The sequence below is a fragment of the Trachemys scripta genome, chromosome 1, assembly GCF_013100865.1.
Source record: "Trachemys scripta elegans isolate TJP31775 chromosome 1, CAS_Tse_1.0, whole genome shotgun sequence".
Lineage (NCBI taxonomy): Eukaryota > Metazoa > Chordata > Testudines > Emydidae > Trachemys > Trachemys scripta.
In genome coordinates this window covers 143,230,417-143,257,062 of record NC_048298.1, presented here as the reverse complement: position 1 = coordinate 143,257,062, position 26,646 = coordinate 143,230,417, and the positions used below count along the sequence as shown (strand labels likewise).

Here is a 26,646-nt window from a genome sequence, read left to right as displayed (position 1 = left end):
ATTTTTCCACATCCTTCTTGTAGAGTGGGGCCCAAAATGGGACACAGTACTCAAGATGAGGCCTCACCAATGTCGAATAGAGGGGAATGATCACGTCCCTCAATCTGCTGGCAATGCCCCTACTTATACAGCCCAAAATGCCATTAGCTTTCTTGGCAACAAGGGCACACTGTCGACTCATATCCAGCTTCTCGTCCACTGTAACCCCCTACGTCCTTTTCTGCAGAACTGCTGCCTAGCCATTCAGTCCCTAGTCTGTAGTAGTGCATGGGATTCTTCCGTCTTAAGTGCAGGACTCTGCACTTGTCCTTGTTGAACCTCATCAGATTTCTTTTGGCCCATATGATGTGCTCAGCAGGAAGAAAAAAGCAGGGAAAGCTCTTCCCAGATTGCACCCAGCTGACAGTAGAGATGGAAAAGGCACGTTAGGTCTTGTCTAGCTTATCTACTTCTTTGAACATGGCCGATACAGGATTGTTCCCCACAGAAAAAAATTCCAATATACTGATGTAATAACTCATGTGGATGACGAAGTCACACCCTCATAAAGAAAAAAAATCACCAAGTTTTTCTCAAGTCATTATGTTAGTGGATGAGGTTTACCCCTACTGCCCTAGATGTCAGCCTCCAGAACCAATAGATCTCCCAAGATCCATGCAGATTTCAGAGGATTCCCTAGAGCAGTGGTTCTCAACGAGGGATACCCGTAAACCAGGGGTTATGCAGAGGTCTTCCAGGGGTTAAATCAGCTCATCCAGATATTTACCTAGTTTTATAACAGGCTACATAAAAAGCACAAGTGAAGTCAGTACAAACTAAAATTTCATACAATGACTTGTTTATACTGCTCTATATACTATATCAGCAGTTCTCAAACTGTGATTTTGCTTTATTGGGGTCACCAGGGCCAGCGTTAGACTAGCTGGGGCCCAGGGCAGAAAGCCGAAGCCCAAAGCCTGAGTTTTTAAGTGAGGTGAAACTTGGGGTATATAAGGCAAATCAGACTCCTGAAAGGGGTACAAGTAATCCGGAAAGAACCACTGCCATAGAAAGAACAGGAGTACTTGTGGTACCTTAGAGACTAACAAATTCATTAGAGCATAAGCTTTCGTGGACTACAGCCCACTTCTTCGGATGCATATAGAATGGAACATATATTGAGGAGATATATATACACACATACAGAGAGCATGAACAGGTGGGAGTTGTATGTGTGTATATATATCTCCTCAATATATGTTCCATTCTATATGCATCCGAAGAAGTGGGCTGTAGTCCACGAAAGCTTATGCTCTAATAAATTTGTTAGTCTCTAAGGTGCCACAAGTACTCCTGTTCTTTTTGCGGATACAGACTAACACGGCTGCTACTCTGATACCTGTCACTGCCACAGAGGCCTTCACATCAGTAGTCCCTCCCCCCTGCCCCACCCATGCTTTAGCTTTCCCTGATTGTATCTGTTACTGGAAACTCCTTTAGAGGTTGCTTATACAATAGGGCATAGGGGGCCTCCATACAGTTGTTAATGCAGCCTCAAGATGCACCAACTTCCCAGATTTACCACTGGTTAGGGAAAACACACCTTCTCCCTCAGCCTCTTCCCTAGATCAGCTGCCAGCCCTCCATGGAATGGACTCTGCTGGACCTTCAGAGTCTTCTGACAGCTTGGTGCAACAGAGGACAGTGTCAGAGGGGAATGAGACCAACACATGAACCCTGGGGAAGAAATATCTTCTCCCTCCTGCTAAGCATTTGCATTTAAAAATAAAGTCACCACTTTAAAGCACCATCAGGAGAATCACCAGATCAGACACCTTTTCCATAGATCTCTCCCCTGGCCCTTTCTCTCTCTCTCCCCAATTCCAGCTCTCTGTATAGGGCATCAATGGGCAGAATGGTCCCAGAATCCCACACTCCCTTCCCAAATGGGCCACAGATCTAGCCCTACTCCAATTCACCTGCCTGCTGTGGGACACTATTTCTCATTTTACCTTCCGCAGAGGTCCAAGTCCCAATCTGACCTCCCCCCCGTTTCATGTATGCAGTGCAGCTGTCGCTGTGTCCCTCCCAGCATATTAGAGACAAGGTAGGTCAGGTAATATCTTTTATTGGACCCACTTCTGTTGGTAAGAAACACAAGCTTTCGAGCCACACAGAATTCTACTTTTCAAAGACCTGAAGAAAAGTTTTGTATAAGCTTCAAAGCTTGTCTTTTTCGCCAACAGAAGTTGGTCTTCAGGTCCGGGAAAGACACTCCCCTTCATGGCAGAGATCCCAGCAGTTCTTATTTTGACCTCCTGGCCTTTGCTATAGAAACAAAACTAGTACACACATTTCAGCAGCTAGCAGACACAGTGCAGCTGTACCAATGATAGCAAGGATGTAAGTACTCGTGTAGGGCAGGAACAAGCAGGTTTTTGAGGTGAGATAAAAATGCCTGCCCCTACTAGCAGCTTGGCACCAGTGCAGCTGCCATGTTATTGGAAGACAGGTACTAGCTTTACTAGCGTAGATGCACCACTGTGAGGTGAAGAATCCCATCTACCCCAGCCATCCTCCACGCAGAGGCTCTACCCCTTAACTTCCTTCACGCGCTGCAAGGCCCTCCCAGTCCCTCACCATCTCCCCCCTCGGGCCTGCTTCGCGCACCCTGGTCCGGCCTGGGCTGGGATTTTCTACCGTAGCCCCGCGGCTGCGGGCAAGTGACACAGGGGGCGCGGAGCCACACAGCGGTGTAGCCCGCTCGTCGCTCCCCTGCCCGCGTGGGCCGCGCTGGTGGGGGAGAAACTCCCCTGGCAGCCTCAAGCGGCTCTGCGAAGCCGGAGCCCGCCCCGCCCCCCATCTGGCAGCGCTCAGTCGCTGCCCGCCGGCGGAAGGAAACTCCTGAGCTTCGGCGCCGGCTTAGCCGGCCGGGCAGGCCCCGCACCTCCCCCCGCATCCGGTCCGGCGCTCACGCGGCAGCTGGCGGGGGAGCGTGCGAAGGGGGGGGTGTCTGATTGGCCGGGAGCCGGCACTGCCTGTAACGTCACACCCGTGGTGCCCCGCGGCTTCCGCCCCCGCGTTCCTATGGAGACGCCTGGCGGGCCGGGCGGCAGCCGCGATGTGTGCATGGAGGAGCCTGGTGGGGCTGTAAGTGACCCACGCGCGCTCTCTCCCCCCTCCTTACCCCGCTCGCGCGCGCGCGCTCTCTCCCCCTGTCTCCGTTCCCCCTCGCGCGCTCTCCCCCCACCCTGCCCTGACGCTCCCCCTTCTCTCCCCCAGGAGCAGCGGTGGTCGCGGGCGGCCCGGGCCTTCGTCCGCGAGACCCTCTGCCCCGCGGGGCCGGGCGGCGGCGGCCCTGAGCAGCTGGCGGACTCGGTGATGCGGTGCCTACGGAGCACGTGGGCTGGGCGGAGCGGCGAGCTGCCGCTGGGCTACAGGTAACAGGTGGCAGCGGGTCCCTGCCCGCCTCAGCTGCGCTCCCTGGTGCCCGCGCCGCCTGCCCCGGCGCAGGGGCTGGAACTGGGGGCGCTGCCGAAGCCCCGGGCTTGGAGCGGTTTCCATCATATCCGGGCTTTACAGTTTGGTTCAGTGGCTCTCAGCTCCCCCACTATATGAAGTGCCCTGGCGGGGCTCGTGTCTGTGCCAGCTGGAGCTGCTGCCCCCCCTCCCCCGGAAATCAGATCCCTGCTCTACCCCCACCTCAGTGCGGAGCACCCCCAACTCCCTGCTACACGTGGGGAACTGCAGGTCCAGGGCCCCTCAGCCCTGCTCCTGCTGCCATGATGTAACAGAGTTGAACTGGAATGACTATTTCACCAGGTCTGGGTATGGCTGACTGGCCAGTGACAGCACTTGGCCCCTCAGGAGAGTTTGCTTCTCTGAAGTTGCTTGGTTTGTCAGACTCCAAAAGTGTAGGCTTCTCTTGGACAACCCTACACGCCTTCTTGACTTAGTTGACTCCCACCACTAAGGCCTGCTGACCTACACCTGAAAGTTAGGACAGCCTAGGTGCATTGCTACCCTGTACAACGTAGTTAGTTTGACCTAGGCCCACACAGCTAAGTGGATGGAAGAGGGGGTTGGATTTATGGCTGTAGTGAGTGTCTGTGCTACAGTGATACGTAGCGTACCTGCAGTTGTGCCATTGCAGCACGTGTGTAGACATGTCCTAAGTCCCTGTGACTCTACGGTGCTGCTAACTGCACTTCATCTGCACTTAGTGGGGTCCCTAGTATAAACAACATTCCAGCATCACCACCCTTTCCAAAACCCTGTCAACTAACTGCTAGGTGCAAGTCCTGAAAACGACAGCTGGAGCGCTGTCTACACTTGAGCTTACAATGTTGCTGATGCTGGTGTTGACACTGGTGGGAACTTTTTTCTGAAATTTCCTAATGTTGACAGGGCCTATGCCTGTAGTGTGGGTATTGTTATTTTTAGGCACATATATTAAAATTAGCTGGGTTGGGAATGTACTGACAATGCTGCCCATGTCTCTCATACTTAGTGCCTTGATCAGTCTCAACATTGTAAAATCTTGGGCACGTCTTTGCTCATTAACAGTACCTGATGGCGTGCAAAATTTCTCTTTATCCAGTTTTTTTTAAGCTTGGATACATTAAGCTTGGCTGCATTCTTACAGTTGAAGAAAAGAGCCTGAGACCTCTTTGGTTTGGCATCTCTCAGCCTCACATCCTTTAAGCAAGGCCTGTTAAGATGAAGATTTAACACTAAGGTTGGCAGCATTGTTTAGATCGGTCTCCCTATAAGCAGCACAGAGACTACAGTCAGCCACTCTTCTAGCTACAGGTCAGCACCTCCAAGCTGGGGAAATGGGATCAGTATTGATTTAGAAAGGAGAGTGCCCCGTACAGAGTCATCCATATCACTCACTCCACTCAGTTTCCTTGGTCTTCTCATGGAATCTCCCATTAATATTCTGCCTAAACTGTGGGATAAAGCCCTCCCATATCTCCTAGAAAGGTTGTTCAGATGAATATATTTTTCAGTCTCTGTTCCCAAATATTTCTCCACAAGTCCTGTGTGTGCCCAGCCATGTGACCACAGTCCAAAATGGGTTGTGCTTCCTCTGAGGTATTCACGGGTAAATGTGCTCTCAGGGTAAATGTGGAAATAGATTGTGTTCCTGACACCCTGGTCATTTCAGTGTTGAACCCTGAGTCATGCCATTGAAGTGAGTACATTCACCCCCAAGATTTCCCATATGGTGGCACAATCTTTCATGGGACAACATTTAAGGCAGCATAACTGCACCTGTGCTGAGCCTGACCTGCTGCAGCAAAATGTCTAAATGTCCCTCTTCCTCCCCAGCTTCAGCCTCATCCCTTCATATGATCATTCTTTCCCTTTTCTCTAGCTTCATCTCCATCTCTGACCTCCAGTGCCAACAACGCACACCCTGCTGTAGTCACATGACCTGGAGCACCAGTGACTTCAAGAAATGGGCTCACCAAGGTGAGGTCATCTTGCCCAAACAGTGTGTTCTGCCACGGACTCACCTGATCCTGATTGGCTACCTGACGGATGGAAGACAGCAGAAGGGGAAAGAGAAGCTAATGGATGGCAACCTGTATGTGCAAGACAGCACTGGTTCAATTCCCTGTGAGGTATGCCAACAGGCAGCTTGAGGGATCCTGCTCTTGGTAACATTTCTGAGGGACCTTGCAGACAGTAGGAGGATTGAAACAATTTGCAAAAGATTGTGTAACTTGGGAGATCAAACATGTGTCTTGCGAGGGGAAGGCAGTGAGTTCAAATGCCAGGGAGGAAGGGTGAAATATGTCAAACCTTTCATTGCTAAAGAGTTAACTATCAAACTTACTGGACTAGGGAATGACCGGAGAAAAGAGGCAGGGGAAGAAGGTTGTTCCTGTCAATTACCAGTGAAGTGTCGTTTCAGTTACTAATTAAGTAATGGAGCAAACACTTTGAGAGGGAGACTCTGAGAAACTGATGGGACCAACAGCGGTAAGCTTTCTTGAATTACAGGCTATGGAGCTGAAATAACTGCAACAGGGGAATTATGCTGGGCTTTCGGTGAAGCATGTGATACAGTGTTTCAAATCTTGGCTTGGATGGGGTGCTACCGTGCTGAGGCCTGCCTGGAGGATCTTGAATAAAAGAGGTCTAGGTAAATGGCAACATCTGGAATTAGGGACAGGAGGTTGACACCAGTGATGGAGGCCCAGGGCTCTCTGTTTTGCCACTTATCAATAATCTAAGAATGGGGGAAGAGCACGTTTTTATATTTACAGATATATATATATATGGATTGGGATGAGCTTCAAACATTGGTGAAGACAGAGAAGATTAGAAATATGGTTTGGAAATACCAAGCACTGCCAAAACTTAGGAGGCTGTAAATGAATTCCCCCCAGACCCTGGAAGGGGGAGAAACGTGGGCCCAGGGAATGCTATTCCTAGTGCCCAGCAAATTGCTACTCCTGGTGTAATTCTGCACCACTGCACGTGTGCAGAAACACGTCCCCCCACAGATTCTCTCTGCTTTCCATAGAAAAATGTTTTTTTGTGGGGGAAGTAAAGAGAAGCTGCACCAGTGCTCACTCACCCCTCCTGGCAGCATGGGCATGTCTGTTTGGGCAGCTGGGGGAGCAGTAAGTCACCACAGGAAAGAGGGGGTGTGTGTCTGGGGATGCCCGGGAGGGGGTGGAGGAAGAGGACAGAGATGGAGTTCCCAACGGAGCTGCTGGGGTTGGTCAGATCAACCCACAGAAACCTCCCCTGGCTACAGGAAGCTCTGCACTGTGGGGGAAGGGGAGCTTGGTGGTGGTGGTGGTGGTGGGGGGTCTGGGTGCAGGATGTGAGGCTTAGTGGGGTGGGGGTCCCAGATGCACAGGGGTTGGGCAGACAGACAGAGCAGCTTCCCATACAATGACCCCTTCCCCCGCTTTCTGGCTCCATCGCTCCTCAGCCATGAGGGGTGAGGGTGTCACTGTATAGGGAGCAGCTCCTTCTGTCTGCCCAGCCCCCATGCATCCGGACCCCCACACCCAACCTCCCTCACTGAGTCTCACCTACCCAACTGAGCCCCCCATCTCAGGATCACCCAGACACCCCCCCCAAGTCTCCTGAACCCCCACTGGGCCCTCCTGCACCCAACTCTCTCCCTCCCCCCCCCCCGAGCCTCACCCCCTTCATCAGGAGCCCCCCACACCTGGACTCACACCCCACTGAGCCCCAACCAGCTGCACCCTGACCCCCCACCCACAAAGCCCCACTCCTCCAGCACCCAGACTCCCCCCGCTGAACCCTAACCACCTTCACCTGGACTCCCCTGCAGAGTCCTATTCCCCCTGCACCCAGGACCCCACAATGAGCCCCTGTGTATCCAGATCCCACCCACACACCCCCAGCAAGCTGCCCACACCCATATTGCACCACACAGAACCCTGGTACTCTTGAGGGAATTCCACACCAAAAAAAAATTAAAAATTTAAATTCTTCAAAGTTCTGCATATTTTATTTGTCAAAATAACACAATATAATCACACCATTTTCAATTATTTTGGTAATTTATTTCAAAATATTTCCCAGCAAATAATTGAAAATGGTGTGATTATATTGTGTTATTTTGACAAATAAAATATGCAGGACTTCTTGGCACAGAATTTTTACTTTTTTGGCACAGAATTCCCTCAGAAGTAAAATTGCATAGGAGTTTACAAGGCTTCGTATAGTTTGGGGTTCTCTCTTGGAGCAAAAAGGGATTTATTTCTCTACAGATCAGTCACTGCCACTGTTTGGGGAGCAACAAAATGTGCATCTTTCTAGGAACTCTGATCCCTGCTCTAAAATGAGCTGTGAGAACTTGTGCTGTGCGACGGGAAGGCTGGGCTAATGCTGTAAGTGTCTTAGTTGCGGAGTTGTATTGTGAATACATCTCAAATTGCAGCACCTTTTCTCTTTTGGTTTAGCTCCTGCATTTTGAATCTGAGTGGCTGGAGCTACTGTTTCTCTTCCCCAGCTGGGCATACATACCACAGACGAATCAGGGCTCAGCTGGATATGTGGAAATTCTGGCAGACCCAGTGCCAGTGGATCCTCGATCAGAGAGAGTGGTTGACACCATCCCTGTCTTGTACCCACCAACAGCTGCACAATTGCTCAGCACGAGGTAAATACTCAATGCTCTTAATTCAATGTGTGCAGCTGTTGCTACTGCCATTTGTCACAGGTTCACTCTGCATCGCAGCAAGAACCTGGCCTGTTCAGGGAGATGTTGATTGGGTCAGATCCATGCTGAATGCGTGAGAGAACAAGTGAGTGGATATAAAACTAAATGTGTATATTAAATCATTTTAATCAATGAATAAGCTATACTCCAAAAATTTGTTGGGTTTGCATAACTTAGATAAGATACAGATTCAAACTTTCATGACTCCATATATTTTATTAACCAAAATAAAACTTAGGAAATAATAGAAAAGACATGAAGATGACAAAATATGCATTTAATTTTAAGTGACAGCTCATTTAAAATAGTGAATTTAACACAAACAAGTAGCTCTTATGGAGTAGTGAACCACAGTAATCAAAGTCACAAGTTATGGGTAGGTAATTCTAAATGTAAATATTGAACTAATATATATCACAATATATATCACAATTCAGAACCTTATTAGATTGCTAATTAAGATAAAGGCCCATTTAAGCTAATCAGAATGTCTGTCATCTAAACCCAAATAATCTTTAAAGTTTATAAACTTGGAAACTAAGCAATACATTTAGTAAACACAAATTCAGGTTTATAATTTCAGATTACATTGTAGATAAGTGGTATGTATTTGTGAAACCTTTTATCTCTTTCACAAAGACAAATAGGTTAATTACACCAAATATGCAGAATAAGTCAAAAGCTTATAGTTTCTTTTGACTTTCACCAGTAAGTGAATCACAGTTAAAATATTCTATATCAGGCTAGTTTAAACATTTTTTATAAGCAATGGTAATCTTTTTAGCTAAAAGATTAGTCATTCAACAAGACATATTTTCTTTTCTATATTTTAGAGAAAGCTGTAGGCTGGGTGAATCTTAGCTTTTCTTCTGATGTCTGTTTACTTTAAGCTTGCATAAGTCATTAATAGATTTTACAGCTGTAACAGAGCAGGCTATCAGGAGATCTTTATATTGAGGTTGTAATGAGCATACCAGTGTGTCTTAGCTACTTTAGTCATATAATTATTTAAAAATATTTCTAAACAATTAAGTTGAAATGTATTAGTAGTGACTAAGACAAATTGTCTGTTGAAGTCATATACAAGTTTTATAAGCCAAAGAATGTACTCTTGAGAACTTGGCTTAACATGAGCATTTGTCATTTGCATAAAAGCACATGCATAAAAGGAGTCTTTGATACACAACACCAAGATGCATGAAATTTTCCAGCAACTTGTTATGGTTCTTCTCAAGATGAGTGCATGTTCACCATGGCCTTTGGTTCATGGTGATACTTTAGATGGTAGGCAGCTATCAATCCTTTCTTCTCTGGATCTTGCTCATGGGTTCTTTCTTTTTTTCTTTTCTTGTATTCAGAAAAGATAGTGGCAGTGCATAACTTTGGCAAGTTTTTTAGGGTTTACCTGATCCTGGATCTTTCAGATTTCTTTGATTCTTCTTAGCATATGTACAACATTCCTCAGGTGGCACGTGACCAGGATTCATTACCGAATTTGATCCACTGCTTGGATCATTAGCTTTCCCAGCCCAGGCCAGGTACTGATTGGGAGTGTGACATGATGGTGGCCAGCCATTTGAGTTTCCAACTCTTTTGTCCAAGTGATGTTCTTTGCAGATTTTTTTATTTCTCCTTCCTCAAAATCTGCAATTTTATTTATTTATTTAGGTAGCTCAGTAGCACCTAGAGTCACCAACCAAGATTTGAGGTTCCATTGTGTTAAGCACTCTATGTACATTTAGTAGGAGACAGTCCCTGCTCTGAAGAGCTATCTAGACAAGGTAAGCAAAGAGTCTGAAAAAGGAAGTAGTAAGATGGCTTGCCACTTTACAGATGGGGAATTGAGGAATAGGGAGATCAGGTGACTTGATCAAGGTCCCATGGGAAGCCTGTGGCAGTGTAGGGAACTGAACTCAGATGTCCTGAGCCTCTGTCCAGTGATTTAAATGCAAGACCATCCTTTTTCTTATCCAGTTTCAAGTTGACATCACCACATTGTCTCATTCAGACACCTGATCTCTTGATAAATAGAGAATGTTATTTATCTCTATCACTTTCAAAATGTCCGATCAGAAACCTAATATTTGTATGTTTAAATGTTTATCTGTTATCTATATCCGCTTTAAATTAATCTGCTGGTCACTGGTACCTGATCATCTTGCCAGATTCTTCCTGTTGTTTATACAGGGCCGGCTCTAGGCACCAGCGCTCCAAGCATGTGCTTGGGGTGGCACTTTCCAAGGGGCAGCACTCCGGCCCCCCCTTTATTTATTTGTTTGGGGCAGCAGAAAGATGGGAGCTGGCCCTGGCCAGAGCCCTGCCGCTGGAGAACAAGAGCATCGTTCCCCGAGCCCAAGCTGCGGCGGCAATAGGGGCTCCCGGAGTGTGTGAGGAGCAGGGGAAGGAGGGAAGCAGGGACAGGGATGGAGGAGGGGTCCTGCTGCCACTGCCACCAGTGCTGCTGCTCTAAGTCTCCCCAGGGCGACGCGGCGTTTCCCCACCCAAGTGGGCTGGGCAGGGCGCCACTGGGCTGGGCAGTGGCGGTGATCCTGGCTCGTGCGCTGATGGGGTGAGTGGCTGGGCAGCCTAAGCTGCCAGGGTGCTGCCCCCGGACCCAGCCCGCCACGCACCTCCCCCACCTCAGCCCTGCCCTGCTTGCCTCGGGCCCTCACAGGGCCAGGGGTGGGGAGAGGCAGAGCCCGGCTCCAAGCAGGGCAGCGGGGACCCCCACGGCTCGGGCACCTGGAGGTCAGTGTCCGTCTTCTCGGCTCTGCCTGCACGGGGCTGGGGAAGCAGCTGTCAGCGCCTGCCCCTCTCAGCCCTTGCACCCCCCATCCCGCTCGCAGCCTCTTCACTTGTACCTCCCCCCATCGCTCCTTCGCCGCACCTCTCCCCTTGTACACTCCCCCAGCCCTCTCCTCCCGCACCTCCCCCTTCCCCTGCACCTCTTCTCCCGCAACCCTTCTGATACCCCCTCTCCTCCTCCACCCTCCTCCGTGAGTACATCACATCTCGCTTCTCTGCCAGTGTAAAGCCCCCGAGTACCCCCACACCTGCTCCTCTGCCTGAACCCTCTTTACTAGATCCCCATCCCTTTCTGGGTACAAGGGTTGAGGGTTAGTCCCTATGCCTTCCATGTGCATTTGGAGCACTAAAGATGGGGGGCTGGGAGGGCGGCGAGATTTATACTAAAGTGAAATAAAAATAGGAGAAACGGTTTGATCCCCACTGCAAGTGTAAATGGGGATTGCTGTGGTGAACGAGGAGGTCACGTTTGGCGGGGGGGACCAAGGCTGGGGCGGCAGGGGGTGCAGGTGGGGGGGGCAGGGGAGGGGGGGGGAAGCCCGGGGCTGGGGTGGGGGGCAGCCAAGAATGTTTTTGCTTGGGGCGGCAAAAAACCTAGAGCCGGCCCTGTCTTTATAACTGTTTCCTGTTGTAGAATTCCTGTGTGAGTGCATGCCACACTTCTCGCGTCAAGTCACCTTTTGAAGTAGCAGAGATTTGTTTTACGATAATCTAGACTCTTTTGATCTTGTAACAATAAAGATGTAACATACACAACTTTTTAAAAGTTTCTATGAGTCCTCCTGTCTGTATTCTTAGTCTTTTTCTTATTGCTGTGTATCTCCATCTTTGAATAACATCTCTTACCCAGAATTCTGCTATAATCCTTCTGTTGCTGACTCTGGAATTTTCCTTTTGTTCTGTCAGATAGAATATAAAATTTAATATTCTCACTGTGTATTACATGTAAAAAAACTGTTAAAAGAACATTATTTCAGTTGCAAAGTAAGCACTTGAAAGTTAGGAAATGCCAGATTTATGCCTATGCAGTTATAATTCAGCCCCTTTGAGCACCCATCCTGTGCACTGAATGAGGCAGCAGTCCTGTGGAAAATTGTAGGTGATCATGTAATTAAGCACCTTATCATAATTTTGTTTTGCATCCCTCACTCTCTCTTGTTTCTATTATTTCTTAAATCTTGTTTTATTACAAGTGCTGTATGGTATATTGGAGCGATGATTTAAGGTAAACTGGGACACACTGCTCTTTTAGGGGCAAAGGATTGGGTTTCTGTGAGTTGCCAGTGTCAGGGGCTGGATATCACAGGGGAACGTTTCAAGGGGACTTGGGGACCGGGGTGCACCTATTGTTAACCTGCAAGGTGAAGACAGGGCTGGCATATCCTGGAGGAGCGTGCTTAAGTGGATAACAGGCTACTGGTGGTAGGGAGCTAATGCCTAGCCACCACAAGCAAGGCTACCTCTCGCTAGAGCCAGGGGGTAACAAGGTGACTCTCAGTCTGGGGTATCCTGAGACCCATTACAGAGTTGTGTGGCTTGTCATTTTTGAAAATCTCATCTCCATCCCTAGGAAGAGGGAGAGTCCACATTGCCCCTTTGGGACCTTTTCCTTCCATGAGTAGTACATGCTGCACCACACGTGTGCCTTGGCTTAGTTGTTGGCTTAGTTCTGAGTTCTGCTTCCATTTCTCCTGCCCCCAACTTCCCATAGGGTTCCACGTCAGAAAAGAGCAAAGCTGAATGTGGCAGGTGAGCTGGCCAGACTCAGTACCCTCCTGTGCATCCACCACAAGACGTTTTTTTTCCTCTTTCTGAAGTGCTTCACCTCTGCTGCTTGTGTCCCAGTGCTGGTGCAGGTGAGTCCTTGTGGCTTTGTGTACCCCTGTGCTGGTGCTTTTCAGGCCCTGCCTTGAGGTCAGCCTTTTCCCATTTTGATTCTTATTTATCCCTTTATTATTCACAATGATCTTGTATATTTCTGGTACCTTCCATCCCAAAGGGTCCCATAGCACTAGATAAACTGCATAGAAGGGTCACTGCAACCTGCAGAAATGCAGCCACCGTTGAGGTGATCACAGCTCCACTGCCCCAGCAGGATTCAGGGGCTTGGGCTGGAGTGTGGTGCAGTCCTGGGAGCAGGGAAGATATTGGTCTGCATTTCTAGGGACACACTGGCTGTAGGGAAGATTCTTCTCCAATGCACTGGATGCTGATGCTGACTATGCTTTCTCTGCTCTAGAAACCTCCCCAGCTAGCTTGGCACCACATGCTCCAGTTGGGCCATGGCTATGTGCTGACAGCATTGACTGTGTCCAGCCTGAAGGCATCAGGGCACAAGGTACTCGTCACCAGCTTCTCCTCCTGCCTCCTGCCCTACTGTGCAGAGCAGGTGAAGGAGCAGCCTCTGGAAATTGTCTGGCAGGGAGGACCAATTCAGCCAGTTTCCCCTGAGGCCGCTGTGCACCTCCCCCTGGAGCTGACAGATGAGAAGTTGCCAGTGCCAGCTAAAGAGTCCAAGATCCTGTCATACATGGTAAGGAGTTACCCTGGCCTGCACCCTATTCCTGCTTTCAGAACTACGTCCCCCTGAATTTCAGCTCCTGCCTGCGGGGCCCATGGGCACCATCTGCACTATGGGATCACATCTTCCCCCAGGCCCAAGTGCCCTCGTCACTCTTTGTAAATGCACTACTTTTCTCTGTGCTCCTGCTCCAGGGGATCATCACCCGAGTACTAAATGCCCAGGCTGGCCTCTATGAGCTTGATAACAAGATCTGTCTGTGCCTTGCTTACCAGCAGCTGTTGAACTCTGCCCGTGGACTCCGACCAGGAGCATGCGTGGAGGTGAGGTGATGCAGCTGGGAGTTGAAGCACACCAGGAAGTAGAAGTGGCTGAGACACAGGCCTGTGGGTGGTGGTGTGTGGAGCAAGCTTGGTGTGCAGGGTGGGGGCAGGAGTACTCTAAATCTTTCGGTCAACCAGGGGGATAGTCTAGAACCCAGCTAAATCAGGGATATGGTTGTGCCTGGGCCTGGCCAGAGGTGGCTGATAGTAGCTATTTGCTCCCCGATTCCCACATAGGTGGCAGCAGATCAATGAAGGCCCCTTGGGGTTGATGAGAAATGTAATGGAATAACAAAGGGCTTTTTGCGGGATGGGAGGGCCAGCAGAGTGGCCACTTTCTCTCTATTAAGTCATGTGTTTGTGTCTCTCAGCTCCGAGACGTCCACCTCTTGCAGAAGCCCCTGGCTTCTTTCCCCTTTGCTGTTGTCCTTGGTGCCTGTCTGCACAGCATTGTCCTTCTCAAGGGTTTCTCAAGGCTCAGCACCTTCCACCAGCCTGTAGCCTCCTCTAGAAATCTCTACATGCAACTGCTCTTCCAGTATAACCTAGGCCTGCCACTCTATCTGTGGCTGGTGAGCCTGTTGGAGATGCTGGAGCAAAGGTGAGGATGCACCTTCCCCAGTCCCATTGGGAAGTGGTTGTGTAGGCCATTCAGAGCTCTGCCAGATAAATCCCTGCCTCCCTTCCCTTCCACCCCACACACTTCGTGTCCTTGATGGTTCTGCCTACGCACTGGTTGCTTCACTCTTCTCTCCCAGGGAAGTTGTATGTTGGTTTCTGTGATTCACTACTGGGTTCTGTTACATAACATGATTTTTGTTCTGGAAAAGTTAAGGTTGCTCAAGTACAACTGCCAACCTAAATATTAAAAAATATGACATGCAGTTATGTCAAACACCCTACACAGCAGCCAATCCACAGCAATTTACAGAAAGTGCTGTCTTCATCTGTCCCCATTCAATACATATCTATCACATCTTCTGCTAAAACAACCTTATAAGTGATGCTAGCTACAATCTTCAGTTCTTTGTTCATTTCTTACCTAGAGTCTTGTTTTAAAAAACATTCACACAATTAAGGATGTTCATGGTCCTGTCCTTACTTTTAAAGATTTGTTGGTTTTGAATTTAGTGATATTTTGCGGGGTTTAAGAAGTTCATAGATTATAGCTGAGGGTCTCTTTAATTAAAAGATTATGTATGTATAATAAACATACCACTGTGATATTCCCAACCTTCCCTTCATCATCTGTATTCTCAAGACCTCTAATTATATTGTACTTTATGGAAGCTGTAATATTAAAATGTAGTAAGAGACATTCTTTCAGTAACCTTTGTTTTTTCCATGTAATTTCTTAGTCTGTGTTTTGAGGTTTGTATGTACGTTAGCAATGCGTACTGTTGGTATATGAAGTGTTTAAGTAGTCGTACATGGTTTATTAACAAACAGTGGTGTACAGTCTATCTATTTTAGGGACAGTAGAACCTCGGAGTTATAAACACCAGAGTTATGAACTGACCAGTCAACCACACACCTCGTTTGGAACCAGAAGTACGTAATCAGGCAGCAGCAGAGACAAAGAAACAAATACCGTACAGTATCATGTTAAATGTAAACTACTAAAAATATAAAGGGAAAGCAGTATTTTTCTTCAGCATAGTAAAGTTTCAAAGCTGTATTAAGTCAATGTTCAGTTGTAAACTTTTGAAAGATCAACTATAATGTTTTGTTCAAAATTTCGAACAATCTCCATTCCTGAGGTGTTTGTAACGCTGAGGTTCTACTGTACCTATATGTCTCCCTTTACCGTAGTATCTGAGTGGTAGGGAAGTACTGTTACCCTCATTTTACAGAACTGGTGGATAAGTGACTTGCTCAAAGTCACACAAGAAGTCTCAGTTCTTCCAAGTCCTAAGCTAGGGTTCTAACCGTTGACCCATCCTTCCTCTCCTGTTGGCTTTTGGCATGTTATTTGTCTATTTATGAATTTAAGTTTATCTTTTTGTGTAGATTTAGAGATGACCAGAATTTTGTGAACTGCAACCAAAAGTAAAGTATTCTAATGGGTTTTGGTCACTGATGGCTTGAAATTGTTTCTAATGGGTGAAGAAGGCTGGTTCACATTTCCTCTTTTTCAGATCTTATGCTTGCATCACTACAGGGCCATAGTTATGGTTATCTTAGTGGAATGTTTGTTTATGAAGGTGATGGAGGATGAATAGGGCGAAGTGCAAATGGACTTGTTGCTGTGTAGTGTGTTTGACATAACTTATGTGGATTTCCTAGTTTTTTAATGTTTGGGTTGGTAGTGGTGGCTGGCGGGAGAGGGAGTCCTGTTGCCTCAGACACAAACATGGAGCCAGTCCAGTCATAGTGTTCTTTCTGTGTGCGGATAATGGAGTGATCTACCAGTAAGAACTCTTGATGCGCATGTGATGTTCCCCTGGTGTTAGCTGGACGGGTGATCTGCTAGGTCACTTCCATCCTCAACTCTGGGAGCCAGCCTTACCCTGCTCTGCTATGAGAACCCCCATTCCCGGGCAGTTCACGCACAGTCTCTGGCATGTAAGCTGCTCCCAGCTATGTGAGTGAGCACTTTTGGCCAGCCGCTGCTTGGACTGTGCAACGGAATGATGCTAACCAGTATCTCCAGTCCCAGACACAACCCTAGGAACCTCCATCTTGCAGTGTTCAGTTATGCCCGCTGGACGCTGCAAGCTCATATGAGTTTGTCAGTTTAACAAAGAAATTGATATGTACCAGGCTTGTTATCCCAAAGGGAGTCTCTGACATGCTTCAAACCAAACACACTGCTTCAGGTAGAATGAACAAACAAATTTATTGACTACAAAAGATAGATTTTAAGTGATTGTAAGTCAAAGTACAAGAAGTCAGATTTGGTTAAATGAAATAAAAGCAAAACACATTCTCAGCTGATCTTAACACTTTTAGTTCCCTTACAAACTTAGATGCTTCTCACCACAGGCTGGCAGGTTGCCAGCCAGACTCTCCCCTGTGATCAGCGCTTCAGTCGCTTGGTGGTGGTGTCTGTAGATGGAGGTAGAAGAGAGAGAACATGGCAAACGTCTCTCCCTTTTATCATGTCCTTTATTCCCTCTTGGCTTTGCCCCCCTGCCCTTCAGAGTCAGGTGAGCATTACCTTATCGTAGTCCCAAACTGACCAAGGGAAGGAGGTGACTCACTTGAGAGTCCGACAGATCCTTTGTTGCTGCCTAGGCCAGTGTCCCTTGTTCCTGTGAGGCTGGGCTGGGTTTGTCCCATATATGCCCTGATGAGGTGTGAACTGCCCCTCTGCTCTTGGAGAGTTTTTGCCTGGGCTTGTTTTAAGCCATGAGGATACATTTTCAGCCTCATAACTATATACATAAAATTACAACCTATAACATTACTATAACAACCATGCTCAGTGCATCATGAGCCTTCCAAAGATGCCTGACATGACAAACTTTGCATTGATACCACGCAACCATATTATAAGGATGAACATGAGGGTATAGGGTGTTCCCCCGAGGTACAGAGCGTCACAGCGCGTGTATAGTCTATTCTGCTCACTCATTCCAACCAATGCAATTGCAGCGCACAAATTAACTTGAGAGGAGTGGTTGGTTGATTTATAGATTCCTGCATTGAAGCCAATAATTTGTGGTTGAACACTAGAGCATATCCTTTAGAAAGACATCCAGTTTGATCTAAAGATTTCAAGTGATGAGGCATCCTTGGTAAGCTGTCCCACTGGGTAGTTGCCTTCACTGTTTAAAAACTTGCACCTTTGAATTTATCTAATTTCAACTTCCAGCCAATGGATCTTGTTATGGCCATGTAGTAGGTCCTAGCCGGGGCTCGACCCTTCTGGACAGGAGGGGAGCCACACCGACTCACTGCTGTGGGAACAAGTAGTCAGTTAGTCCCGGAACTCCGGCTCTTTAGTGCAGAGTCGGAGCAGCCACAGTTAAAGCTCAGGCCCTTGACTGCAGGGGCTGAGCGAGCAAAGAGTTCAAAGCCCAGGCCCTGGATCAGGGCGGGGCAAACACGGTTGGCTCAGGCCCGGGTTTGCAGGGGCTGAGCGAGGAAACAGTTCAAAGCCCCGGCCCTGGATCAGGGCGGGGCCAACACAGTTAAGCTCAGGCCCTTGTTTGCAGGGGCTGAGCGAGCAACTAGTTCAGAGGCCAGGCCCTGGATCAGGGCGGGCCAACACAGGTAAGCTCAGGCCCTTGTTTACAGGGGCTGAGCGAGCAAATAGTTCAAAGCCCACGCAAGGCACGCCTAGGCTTGCTGTAGCCGAGTGTCGGGTGAGGGGGATGCCTGCCACCCGTGAGTGGGGGTGGCAGGGGGGAACGCAGGCCCACCCACTCCACTGCGTTCCAGCCCGGGGCCCTAACAGCGGTTGCTGCCGCTGCTGGTCAGTGGGGTATCCAGACCGCAACACACTGACATAGGCTCACATTCAGTTGCAGCCGGACCGGGGTCGGCTATCCCCGGGCCACTTCCGTGATCCCCCTCAGATCCTACCTCGCTCGTCGCGCCGGGCTCAGGCCAGTCCACCTGCATGGGCTCCTCTGGGCCGGGGCTCGGTGGCAGGTCCGGTAGCTCTGCCGGGAAGTCAGGCCAACGGTCCTCAGGCGGCTCCTCTGGGTAGCAGCAGGGGCGGAGGGGTTCGGGTACAGTCTCACCCTCGGGGTTGGTGGGGTGAGGCTCCCAGGGATTCTCCCAGTAGCGGGCGTGAACGGGCTCCGGCGGCCCCTCCTCGTAGCGGGCCCGGGGTAGCTCAGGCCAGCTAGGGTCTTCGACGGTCTCCTGGCCGGGAGCTCCCGGCCGCACGTCTGCTCCCTGTGGTGGCTGGCCGCCGACTGAGCTCTGGCGGCCGGCCTTTATACTTCCTGTCCCGCCCCTTGACTTCCGGGGGGCGGGGACAGGGGGTGGTGGTCCCACCCACTCTGGTGCCGGCACGTGGGCTCCCTCTTCTGGACAGGAGGGGAGCCACACCGACTCACTACAGGCCAATATTGCCAACTCCAGGCATTCAAAACTCACGTTAGACCTCCCAATGAAATCACAACATGTATTTAAAAACAACAATAACGAAAAGATGGAATTTTTTAATTTGCCTTCTGATTTTTTTGAGCCTTTAGAGGGGAGCCACACATACCCAACTTATACATGGGTCATTTCGTGTTAAAAATTAACCTTAAAGGCCCTTACAAAATACAGGTCCCCTGATTGGAGGGGGATTCCACTCTGCCATCTCATAACCCCTGGGTTTTAGGGAGCTGCCATTCTCTCCATCTTCACTGTCTCTCTGCTCCCTCTTGTGTCCCCTAAGTACACCTGCTCCTCACCTCCTCCCTCTCTACCACCATATTTCCTTCCTATATTTTCCTTAGTCTCATGCCTGCACCTTACATTCATACATAACTATGACACAAAGGCTCCTTGGCACCAGCTTGCAAAGGCTTCATTGTCCTGTAACAGCAACTCCTATCAGGCCTGACAAACACCATACCTAGCACATTGTTCTCATAGTATTTGTCTATGAAGAGTGTCATATGAGATCTTATATAAAAGCCAGGATCGCACTGATCCTCATAAACATTCTTTGATATATGCATGGATTATATTTAAGAAGTTATGTATATGTACTAAACATATGTTTTAAAGTCTAAATCAAGGCAGGATTGGCAAACAGGTTTTGAGTCAGGCAAAGGACATTGATTCACCTGTCTTGCATGTGGCTATGTAAATTAAGCACTGCAAGCCAATACAATGGAACCCAAATCTGCATACAGAGTAAACAGCGGGATGTGAAGACACTGGAGACTAAACCACAGGGGGTTGTCCTGTCGTGGCAGGAATGAACTTTGAAGAACCTAAATAAATAGAATGCAAGGAGACGTTTTGTTCATTCACTGAGGAAACCCCTTGAAGAGTGGGTTGGATGCTTGGATCCTGGTATGACTGAAAACCAGCTAGCTCTGCAAAAGACTGGATCTTTGGGAGGAAATCTACTTTATTAAATAGGAAAAGTAACCATTGATAAGTGTGGTCCCAGGTTTGCGTTTTATGTTTTTGTTTTATATGTAACCATTTCTGTTTCCATTATCCTTATTATCTCTTAAATCTTAGTCTTTGATAATAAATTTAGGATTGTTTTCACTATAAACGTATCTCAATGCTGTGATGATCTGAAGTTTTACGAGTCAAGCTTTGTGTGTTGTATACTGTTCCCTTGGGGACAGCAAACCAGTCATTTCTGAGAGTGTCCAGTGACAGGAGCTGGATATCACAGGGGAACGTTTCAAAGAGGATTGAGGTGCACTGATTGATTAACCTTCATGACAAAGTGAAGGCTGGCAGAGCCCTGAGGAGATTGTTTGGGTGATTAACAAACTGGTGGTGTCAGGGAGCGGGCATCCTGTTAAGCATGAGCAAATCTTCCTCTTGCTGGAGGCAGGGGGGTCCTGGGCACCCCAAGAAAGTGTCTCAGTAACATCCTTGTTCTATATGCAAAATTCCTCCTTCACTACGGGTGAGCTACTAACGCCTGTATCATTCCTCCTCCTCAGGTTTTGCTGTTTCGTTGGGCGCCGGCGGCTGTTCATCCGCTCTGTGCCTCAAGGTCCTGGAGTAGCCGAGAAGTTTCTTGTCCCCATTCTGAACGCTGTGGTGCCTTCTAAGGCGCGAGTGAGAGATGTTCATCATGAGATCCTAGCAGAAATGCACCATTGTCCCCTGCAGCAGGTGGGGTCCTGCTCCCTGAGCTCCCTGTTTGTCTGAGGGGAGGAGACTCATTTTGTTTCTTGCTTTTTGTATTTAGTATCAGCCCCTGGAGCCCCCATGCCAGGCCCCACCTCTTTCTCTGCTGCGCTCTGTGGCTGAGCAAAGAAGCAAGGAAGCCTTTAATCCATCGCAGCTGCTGTCCCCCTTGGAGGCTCAGCACATGGGCACCCAAGAGCTGAATCGCAGACTGGCTTGGTCCTATGATACATTCTCAGCAAAGAGCTTCCAACCCCGAATGGTACGTGCTAAACTCCCCTTGCTATCTGACCTACAGGAGCTCCCCTCCTTCCTCCCACCTTGATGCATGGGGGGGTGGGGCTGGGGCTCCTCTCCTCTTGATTGACATGTTGGGTACTTCCAGTCGGGGTGGACCCTGCTTTCCCTGCCAGTGATGTAATGAAAGAGGTGGTGGTGGCAGGTTGCTGAGGGTATAATAAATGGTTTCTATTACAGACACTTCAATCCCATGCCCTTCAAGCTGGGGACTGGTTGATTCTCTTCACAGCTTCCTTTCCTTTGCAGGTGTTGCTGGGGGTGTTGAGAGTTTCCTGCAGCAGCGGCTCCCTTCAGCTGCGGGACAAGAGTGCTTCGATCCCCTGTGTGATCTCCCGCAGGGATGGGAGCCCCTTCGCTGACACGGCTCTCATAGGTGCGGCCCACTCCACTCCAGTGGGAGATCCTGGCTGCTTTGCCTGCTGGCCCCAGGGGGCAGGCGGGAGGTGGGTGGGAAGTGGGGGGCGCTGAGCTCTCTCACCGCCTTACCTGCTGGCTTTGGGAGCAAGGACACTGAGCTTGCTCTCTCTGCTTTGCCTGTCTGCTGGCTGAGCTCTTCTCTCTGATATGTTTGCAGGGTCCCTTTTGCAGGTGGAAACCTACCAGCTTGTGGTGGAGCGATTCCTTCAAAGTGACTTTCCCTCCTGGGAGCAGCTGTGGACCCTGGAACATGTGAGGGGCAGAGAAACAAGGCAAGTGCCCCTTAGCCTGTGTCCAGGAGCATAAGGCCTTGGTCTCCCAAAGGGAGGAGTAAAGAAGTTAAATGTAAGTGGGGAAATGATCCCCTAGCCTGGGCCACAGTGACATGTGCCTACAGCTAGGTGCATGGGGCGAAGGGGAATAATCCCAAGAGCCTGGAGAACAGTTCCAGACCCTTGGCTGGGAGGGAGAGTCACCCTGAAGCCTTGGGCGGATAGAGGTAAAGGGGGGAACAGCCCAGTGCTCCTCAGCTTGTGCTCTCATTTGCTGTTTCCTCCTCACTCGCTCGGTCCCAGAGTAATGGAAATGTGTGTCTGCCACTGTCCTTTACCTGAGATGCAATGGTTCAGACAGGTCCCTGGTGATGTGTTTGAAGGTTCCCCTGATGCTGTTGAACCTCTTGGCTGTTCTTTTTTCCTCCTCTGGCACCAGGCTCTGGAGTTCCCCAACGTGTGCTCCCATTAAATCACACACACACACACACACCTAACTTGTGCGCACACAGTTTCTCTCTGTGGAATTCAACTTGCTGGTGGCTGCTGTTTTGAGGGGACCGTTCCTGTTCTCATCTAGTCCATCTCTATCCTTGTCAAATGCAGAGCCAGAGTGACACTGAGTCTGTGCTTCTTGCATCACAAAGCCCCTGGGTGGTGAAATACCCCTGCAGTTCCACGTCTGTATAGGTATTTATAAAGTTGCCCATTAACGTGATATCTCAGTGCCTAAGTGCATCTCCTATGCTGCCTGCACGAGGAGGGTTCCTCTATCTGGGACAAACCCACCATCTCAGTCTATCCTGGATACACTAGGTCCAGCAGTCTTCAGCAGGCCTCCACTCCATCTGTTCCTGCTGTCTGAGCCTTTGGCCAAGGCTCCTTCTCTCTACTGGCCACCTAGTTTGGAACCTCCCTGCCTACTAAGTTGGAGCTGCACTGATATCTCCCCTTGGCCCCTCTTCTTTCCAGGCTGTATGTGCAATTCTGCTTTGAAGATGTGCAGATTCTTCATACGCCTGAGGTGCAAGTCCAAGAGGGTCCCACAAGCAGTGATAGTCCCTCATTGGGGAAAAAGGATGTTCGCAGCTCAAAGGTTGAGCTGGGATCTCCAGAGGCAAAGCTGCCAAAGTTGGAGGGGACCAGCCCAGGAGCTGGCTCTGAAGAGGGCTGTGATAGAGGCCAGAGCAGTGCCAGAGAAACCAGCTGCATGTCTCGTCTATTCCTGGTCACCCAGAAAGAGGGGCTTATGTCACGCAACTACCTGCCGGCTGCAGAAGGAGATGGAGAGGGGCAGGAGCTGCAGCTCAGCTTCCAGGCCACCATACTCTGGGTGGACAAACCTCAGCTCTGGGGGCATCCCAGGGAAATTGGGAACCTGCCAGAGCTGGAGCAGATCAACCATCAGAGGGAGGACAGCGAGGCCCAGCAGAGGGTAAGGGAGGGCTGGAGGAAGCCATGGGGGTGGCCTTCTGGTTAGGGTGTGAGCTGGATGTTGGTATGGGGAGCCTGCCTGAGGGTCAGGGGAGCCAGGTCCACAGAGAATGGGAGGATGGTTGTCTCTTGACCACTGATGTTTGTGAATGCCAGGGGCTCCCTCCCAGCCCTCCAGGAAGAGCTCCACTTACCCTCTCTCTCTGCCCTGCAAGTGCATCCCTTCCCCTCCCCCACAGGGCACACCCCACTGTCACTTTGTAATCCAGCCTCTCCCTGCAGGGCACTCAGCCCCCTTGGGTGTGGGTAGAAGGCAGTGCTCTCCCTTCCCTTTGCCAACTCCCACCATGGTGAGCTCTGCCTCCCACCTCCCTCACCAGTGTCCCTCCCTCATCGGTTTCTCTTGTCCCATTCCAGGTGCTGCTGCTCTTTATGGGGAGATCACTTCGATGGTTCCCATTCCTGCACCCGGATGGGCTGTACCGGCTTATTGTGCCCCAGTGTTTGGTAAGGAGGGGCCTTGGTGCTGCCCCCTGCAGGGCCCCCTGCCACAGTGTGGGACTCCAGACTGGGGCTTGCTCTTCACCCCCACCTCGTCTTTTCATCACTCTCAGAATAGTTTGTCACTCTCTGGCTCACCAGAGGCATTTCCTGCAATTGAAATCCTGCTCTCCCTGTGGCCATGAGAGGGTTAAGGGAAGCACATTAAGCCAACGTCCTGCTGGACTCAGTGTTGTGCTGTTAGTGACACATCCACGTCCCTGAATGACAAATGGAATGGCCAGGATGGTGCTGTCCCTTGCGCCACCTACAGACTCAGCAGTGGCTCCCTGGAAGGCAAGGAGTCATAGCAAAGGAGACTAAGCACCTTCTGGCTTTGGGGCTCATATTGCTGCCTCTACCCTGCCCATGGGTCAATCTGCTTCACCTCTGTGTTACACCAAAATCCTCAGGAGTCTCTGCAAGGTCTTGTCTGCTACTGCTCCCTGGGCCCCTCCTTTTCTATCTACGCTTGAGGCCCTCTCCCCTGTTGATCTCTTCTCATGCCTCCCTTGATGTGCCTCCTGCGCTGTTATTCTCACAGGACTTTGGGGTGTTTGAGCGGCCCTGTCTCTCGCCGTTGCAAGGGAGGCTTCTGAACCAGTCGGGCTGCTCCTCGTGCCTGCTAGTTTCAGCTACCTGGCACCTACAGCATGAGACCTGGATCTCCTGCCTGGCTCAGCCCCAGGTATGCAGCATCTTCTAGCTCTGGGTTTCCATGGGTGACTAGGAGTTCTTCCCTGGGGATCTGGCTCAGGAGACCATACAAAACACCCATGGGCACCACGGGGGGCTTTGGCACTTCTCACAGAAGTGTAGAAAACACTCCCCAAGCCATCCTACCCTGAAACCAATGCTGGGGAGTGGTAGCCTCTCAGCATTGCACAGTTCTGTGCTTCATGGCCTCAGGGATGGATGTGGTTATGAGCCTTGGGTGGAGCTGGTCCATATTGGTGGTGGGTGCATATCATAATCCTGTTAAGTCCGTATCTCCTCCTTTTCCAGGTGATCCCAGGGTCAGAGCGGGCAGGAATGGGGCAGACAGTCTTCTCCATTCCAGAGCTACTAAGCAGCAGGTATGTTGGTCCTTCCTCTGCTGTGGTGTTAGGGTCACTGAGACATGACCACCACTTGGGAAATGGGGTCAGCGCTGGCTCCTCATGAGGAATGCACTTTACTCAGCCACCTGCGCCAACCCCTGCAGTGCAGTGGGGTTTCTTTGGAAATCTCCCTCATGCAAGTGCTGGCCTGGCCTGACCCTATCTAGCGTATAATATGTGACAAGATCACAAGTGAGATACCTTCTGAATGGGACCCCAAAACAGTTCGAGCTGTTGGGGGTGTGGAATTGGGTGCAAGAGGTCTCCACTGAATCCCTCTCAGAGATTCGGGGTGGGGAGTGTCCTGTTCAGAAAGTCTGAGTGCTACCTTCTGCTGCCTGTTCAAAGGCTATTGAATGGGCCTGGAATGCTGATCTTTTCAAATATCAGCGGGGTAGCTGTGTTAGTCTGGATCTGTAAAAAGCAACTAATATTTTCAAAGTGTGTTTAAATATGAATGGAGTGACTTTGTGCAATGAAGCCCTTACCTGGCTCCTACAATAAGGCTGATTCCCCTTCCATCTCCTCACCTGACCAGGTTCTAACTTGGGTATATAAATCCTCTGCTTTTCCAAAACCTTATTTAGGTAAGTTTCTAGGGCTTGCCTTCAGAATGTCTCCTACCTCACTCACACCACCCCAGGCTCTGATGCCTCCCTCCCCCTACTTTCCTGTTGCTTTTGCTCCTGCTTCTCCAGATCCAGCAACGGGAAGTGTGTGCCGGGAACCAGGTACTCTGCTTTTGTGGGTGTAGGATTGATCTGAACTAGCTCCACAGAAGCCTGTATTCCAAGTTCTGTCTGCAGCCCACATGCTGCGGCGCCAGGAGTCAGTCCCTCAGTGGGAGCCAGGTGTACTGTGCCCTGCTGTATACTGGCCCCACTACACTCTGTCTATAATATGGCTGAGAGTTGTGGGATCTCCTGGTGGGGTTTATCCCTATCGGCCGCTAAAGACCTTCCACTCCTACCATGGCAGCTGCAGTCTTGAGTCCCTTATGGCCCTCTCCTAGGTTTATTGCAAAGGGGCTGGTGCATGATCTGCTTAGGGCTGGGTGTCAGAACATGCTTCCCACTCTGTCTTGACCGTCAAACGTGCTATACGCACCCATTGTCATCTCGGGGATTCCCTGTGAATGGGAGAGCTCATGGGGAGAGGTGGGTAAGAATCTTACATGCTGAAAGCTTGAGTTCCTAGCCCAGTGTCTGGCTGGTGCAGGAGCAAAGTACAGCTGAGTTGGATAGGCCCCTGATGGAAGGCAGATGAAGTACAGTTGTTGAACAACAGCGATGCCTCCCCTGCAAAGGGCTGTCATAAATCCTCCCTGCCCCACTTAAAACCCTGCCCTCACCTCTCCTATCCCAGCTCTTATCCTGCCACAAACCCTTGTCTATTGCTCTGCCACATCACTTCCTAGGCTAGACAACATTCCGCATAACATGGACCAACACAAACACCAACAAGAGGCCCAAAGAATCATGGGGCAGAATTCAGGCTGTGTACATAATGCCCTGATTTGGTCGTGGCCCTTACAATGTCCAGGGGGCCTTGGGACAGATGAGCTCAGGTGAAGGTGCTGAAGCGGCTGCGCCTTAAGTTTTCTCTGTTACTGGAACCTCAGAACGGGGCATCTCTTCAGCCATCAGGCTCTGCCTCTGGTCTCTGTGGCAGGACAGAGCCCCTGATTCTTTGCTCTGCTCTCAGTTTCACAGGCTCCCTTGTCTCTTTCTCTGGTGAGATAGTGGAGCGGACCTTGTGTGCTTCCCCTGGGAATGAAAAGCTCTCTGCGCCCTGCAGCAAGCGGCGGCAGAAAGGTCAGTACATGCGTGCCTCTGGCGATGCTTGGTCCCCTCTGCACTGTGAGGAGATAAGACACTAAGCCCTATTCTGTGTGCATATGCTAAGGGTGAGGGGGAGCGTGCCAGGGTGCTGCAGCCCTGTCCATGTGTCAGAGGGACAGAGAATT

The 26,646-nt window shown here is 49.8% G+C and overlaps 1 protein-coding gene across 7 annotated transcripts in view; it reads left to right on the top strand.

Moving 5' to 3' along the window:
* CTC1 (CST telomere replication complex component 1) overlaps positions 1 to 26,646 on the top strand; it is a 63,576-nt gene that overhangs the window by 32,176 nt on the left and 4,754 nt on the right. For 3 of the 7 annotated variants that reach the window (XM_034788256.1, XM_034788246.1, XM_034788263.1), the window contains 16 exons: positions 3,262 to 3,419; positions 5,360 to 5,609; positions 7,938 to 8,137; positions 12,714 to 12,858; positions 13,242 to 13,535; positions 13,718 to 13,846; positions 14,218 to 14,447; positions 20,428 to 20,602; positions 20,679 to 20,879; positions 21,164 to 21,290; positions 21,492 to 21,606; positions 22,579 to 23,041; positions 23,458 to 23,547; positions 24,125 to 24,268; positions 24,586 to 24,656; positions 26,385 to 26,494. In XM_034788256.1, coding sequence (XP_034644147.1) covers positions 3,262 to 3,419; positions 5,360 to 5,609; positions 7,938 to 8,137; positions 12,714 to 12,858; positions 13,242 to 13,535; positions 13,718 to 13,846; positions 14,218 to 14,447; positions 20,428 to 20,602; positions 20,679 to 20,879; positions 21,164 to 21,290; positions 21,492 to 21,606; positions 22,579 to 23,041; positions 23,458 to 23,547; positions 24,125 to 24,268; positions 24,586 to 24,656; positions 26,385 to 26,494 — 2,902 coding nt within the window. Of the gene's footprint in view, positions 1 to 3,023; positions 3,130 to 3,261; positions 3,420 to 5,359; positions 5,610 to 5,832; positions 5,971 to 7,937; positions 8,138 to 12,713; positions 12,859 to 13,241; positions 13,536 to 13,717; positions 13,847 to 14,217; positions 14,448 to 20,427; positions 20,603 to 20,678; positions 20,880 to 21,163; positions 21,291 to 21,491; positions 21,607 to 22,578; positions 23,042 to 23,457; positions 23,548 to 24,124; positions 24,269 to 24,585; positions 24,657 to 26,384; positions 26,495 to 26,646 lie in introns of those variants that run through there. The other 4 variants (XM_034788238.1, XM_034788272.1, XM_034788281.1 and 1 more) reach the window with 4 other exon arrangements.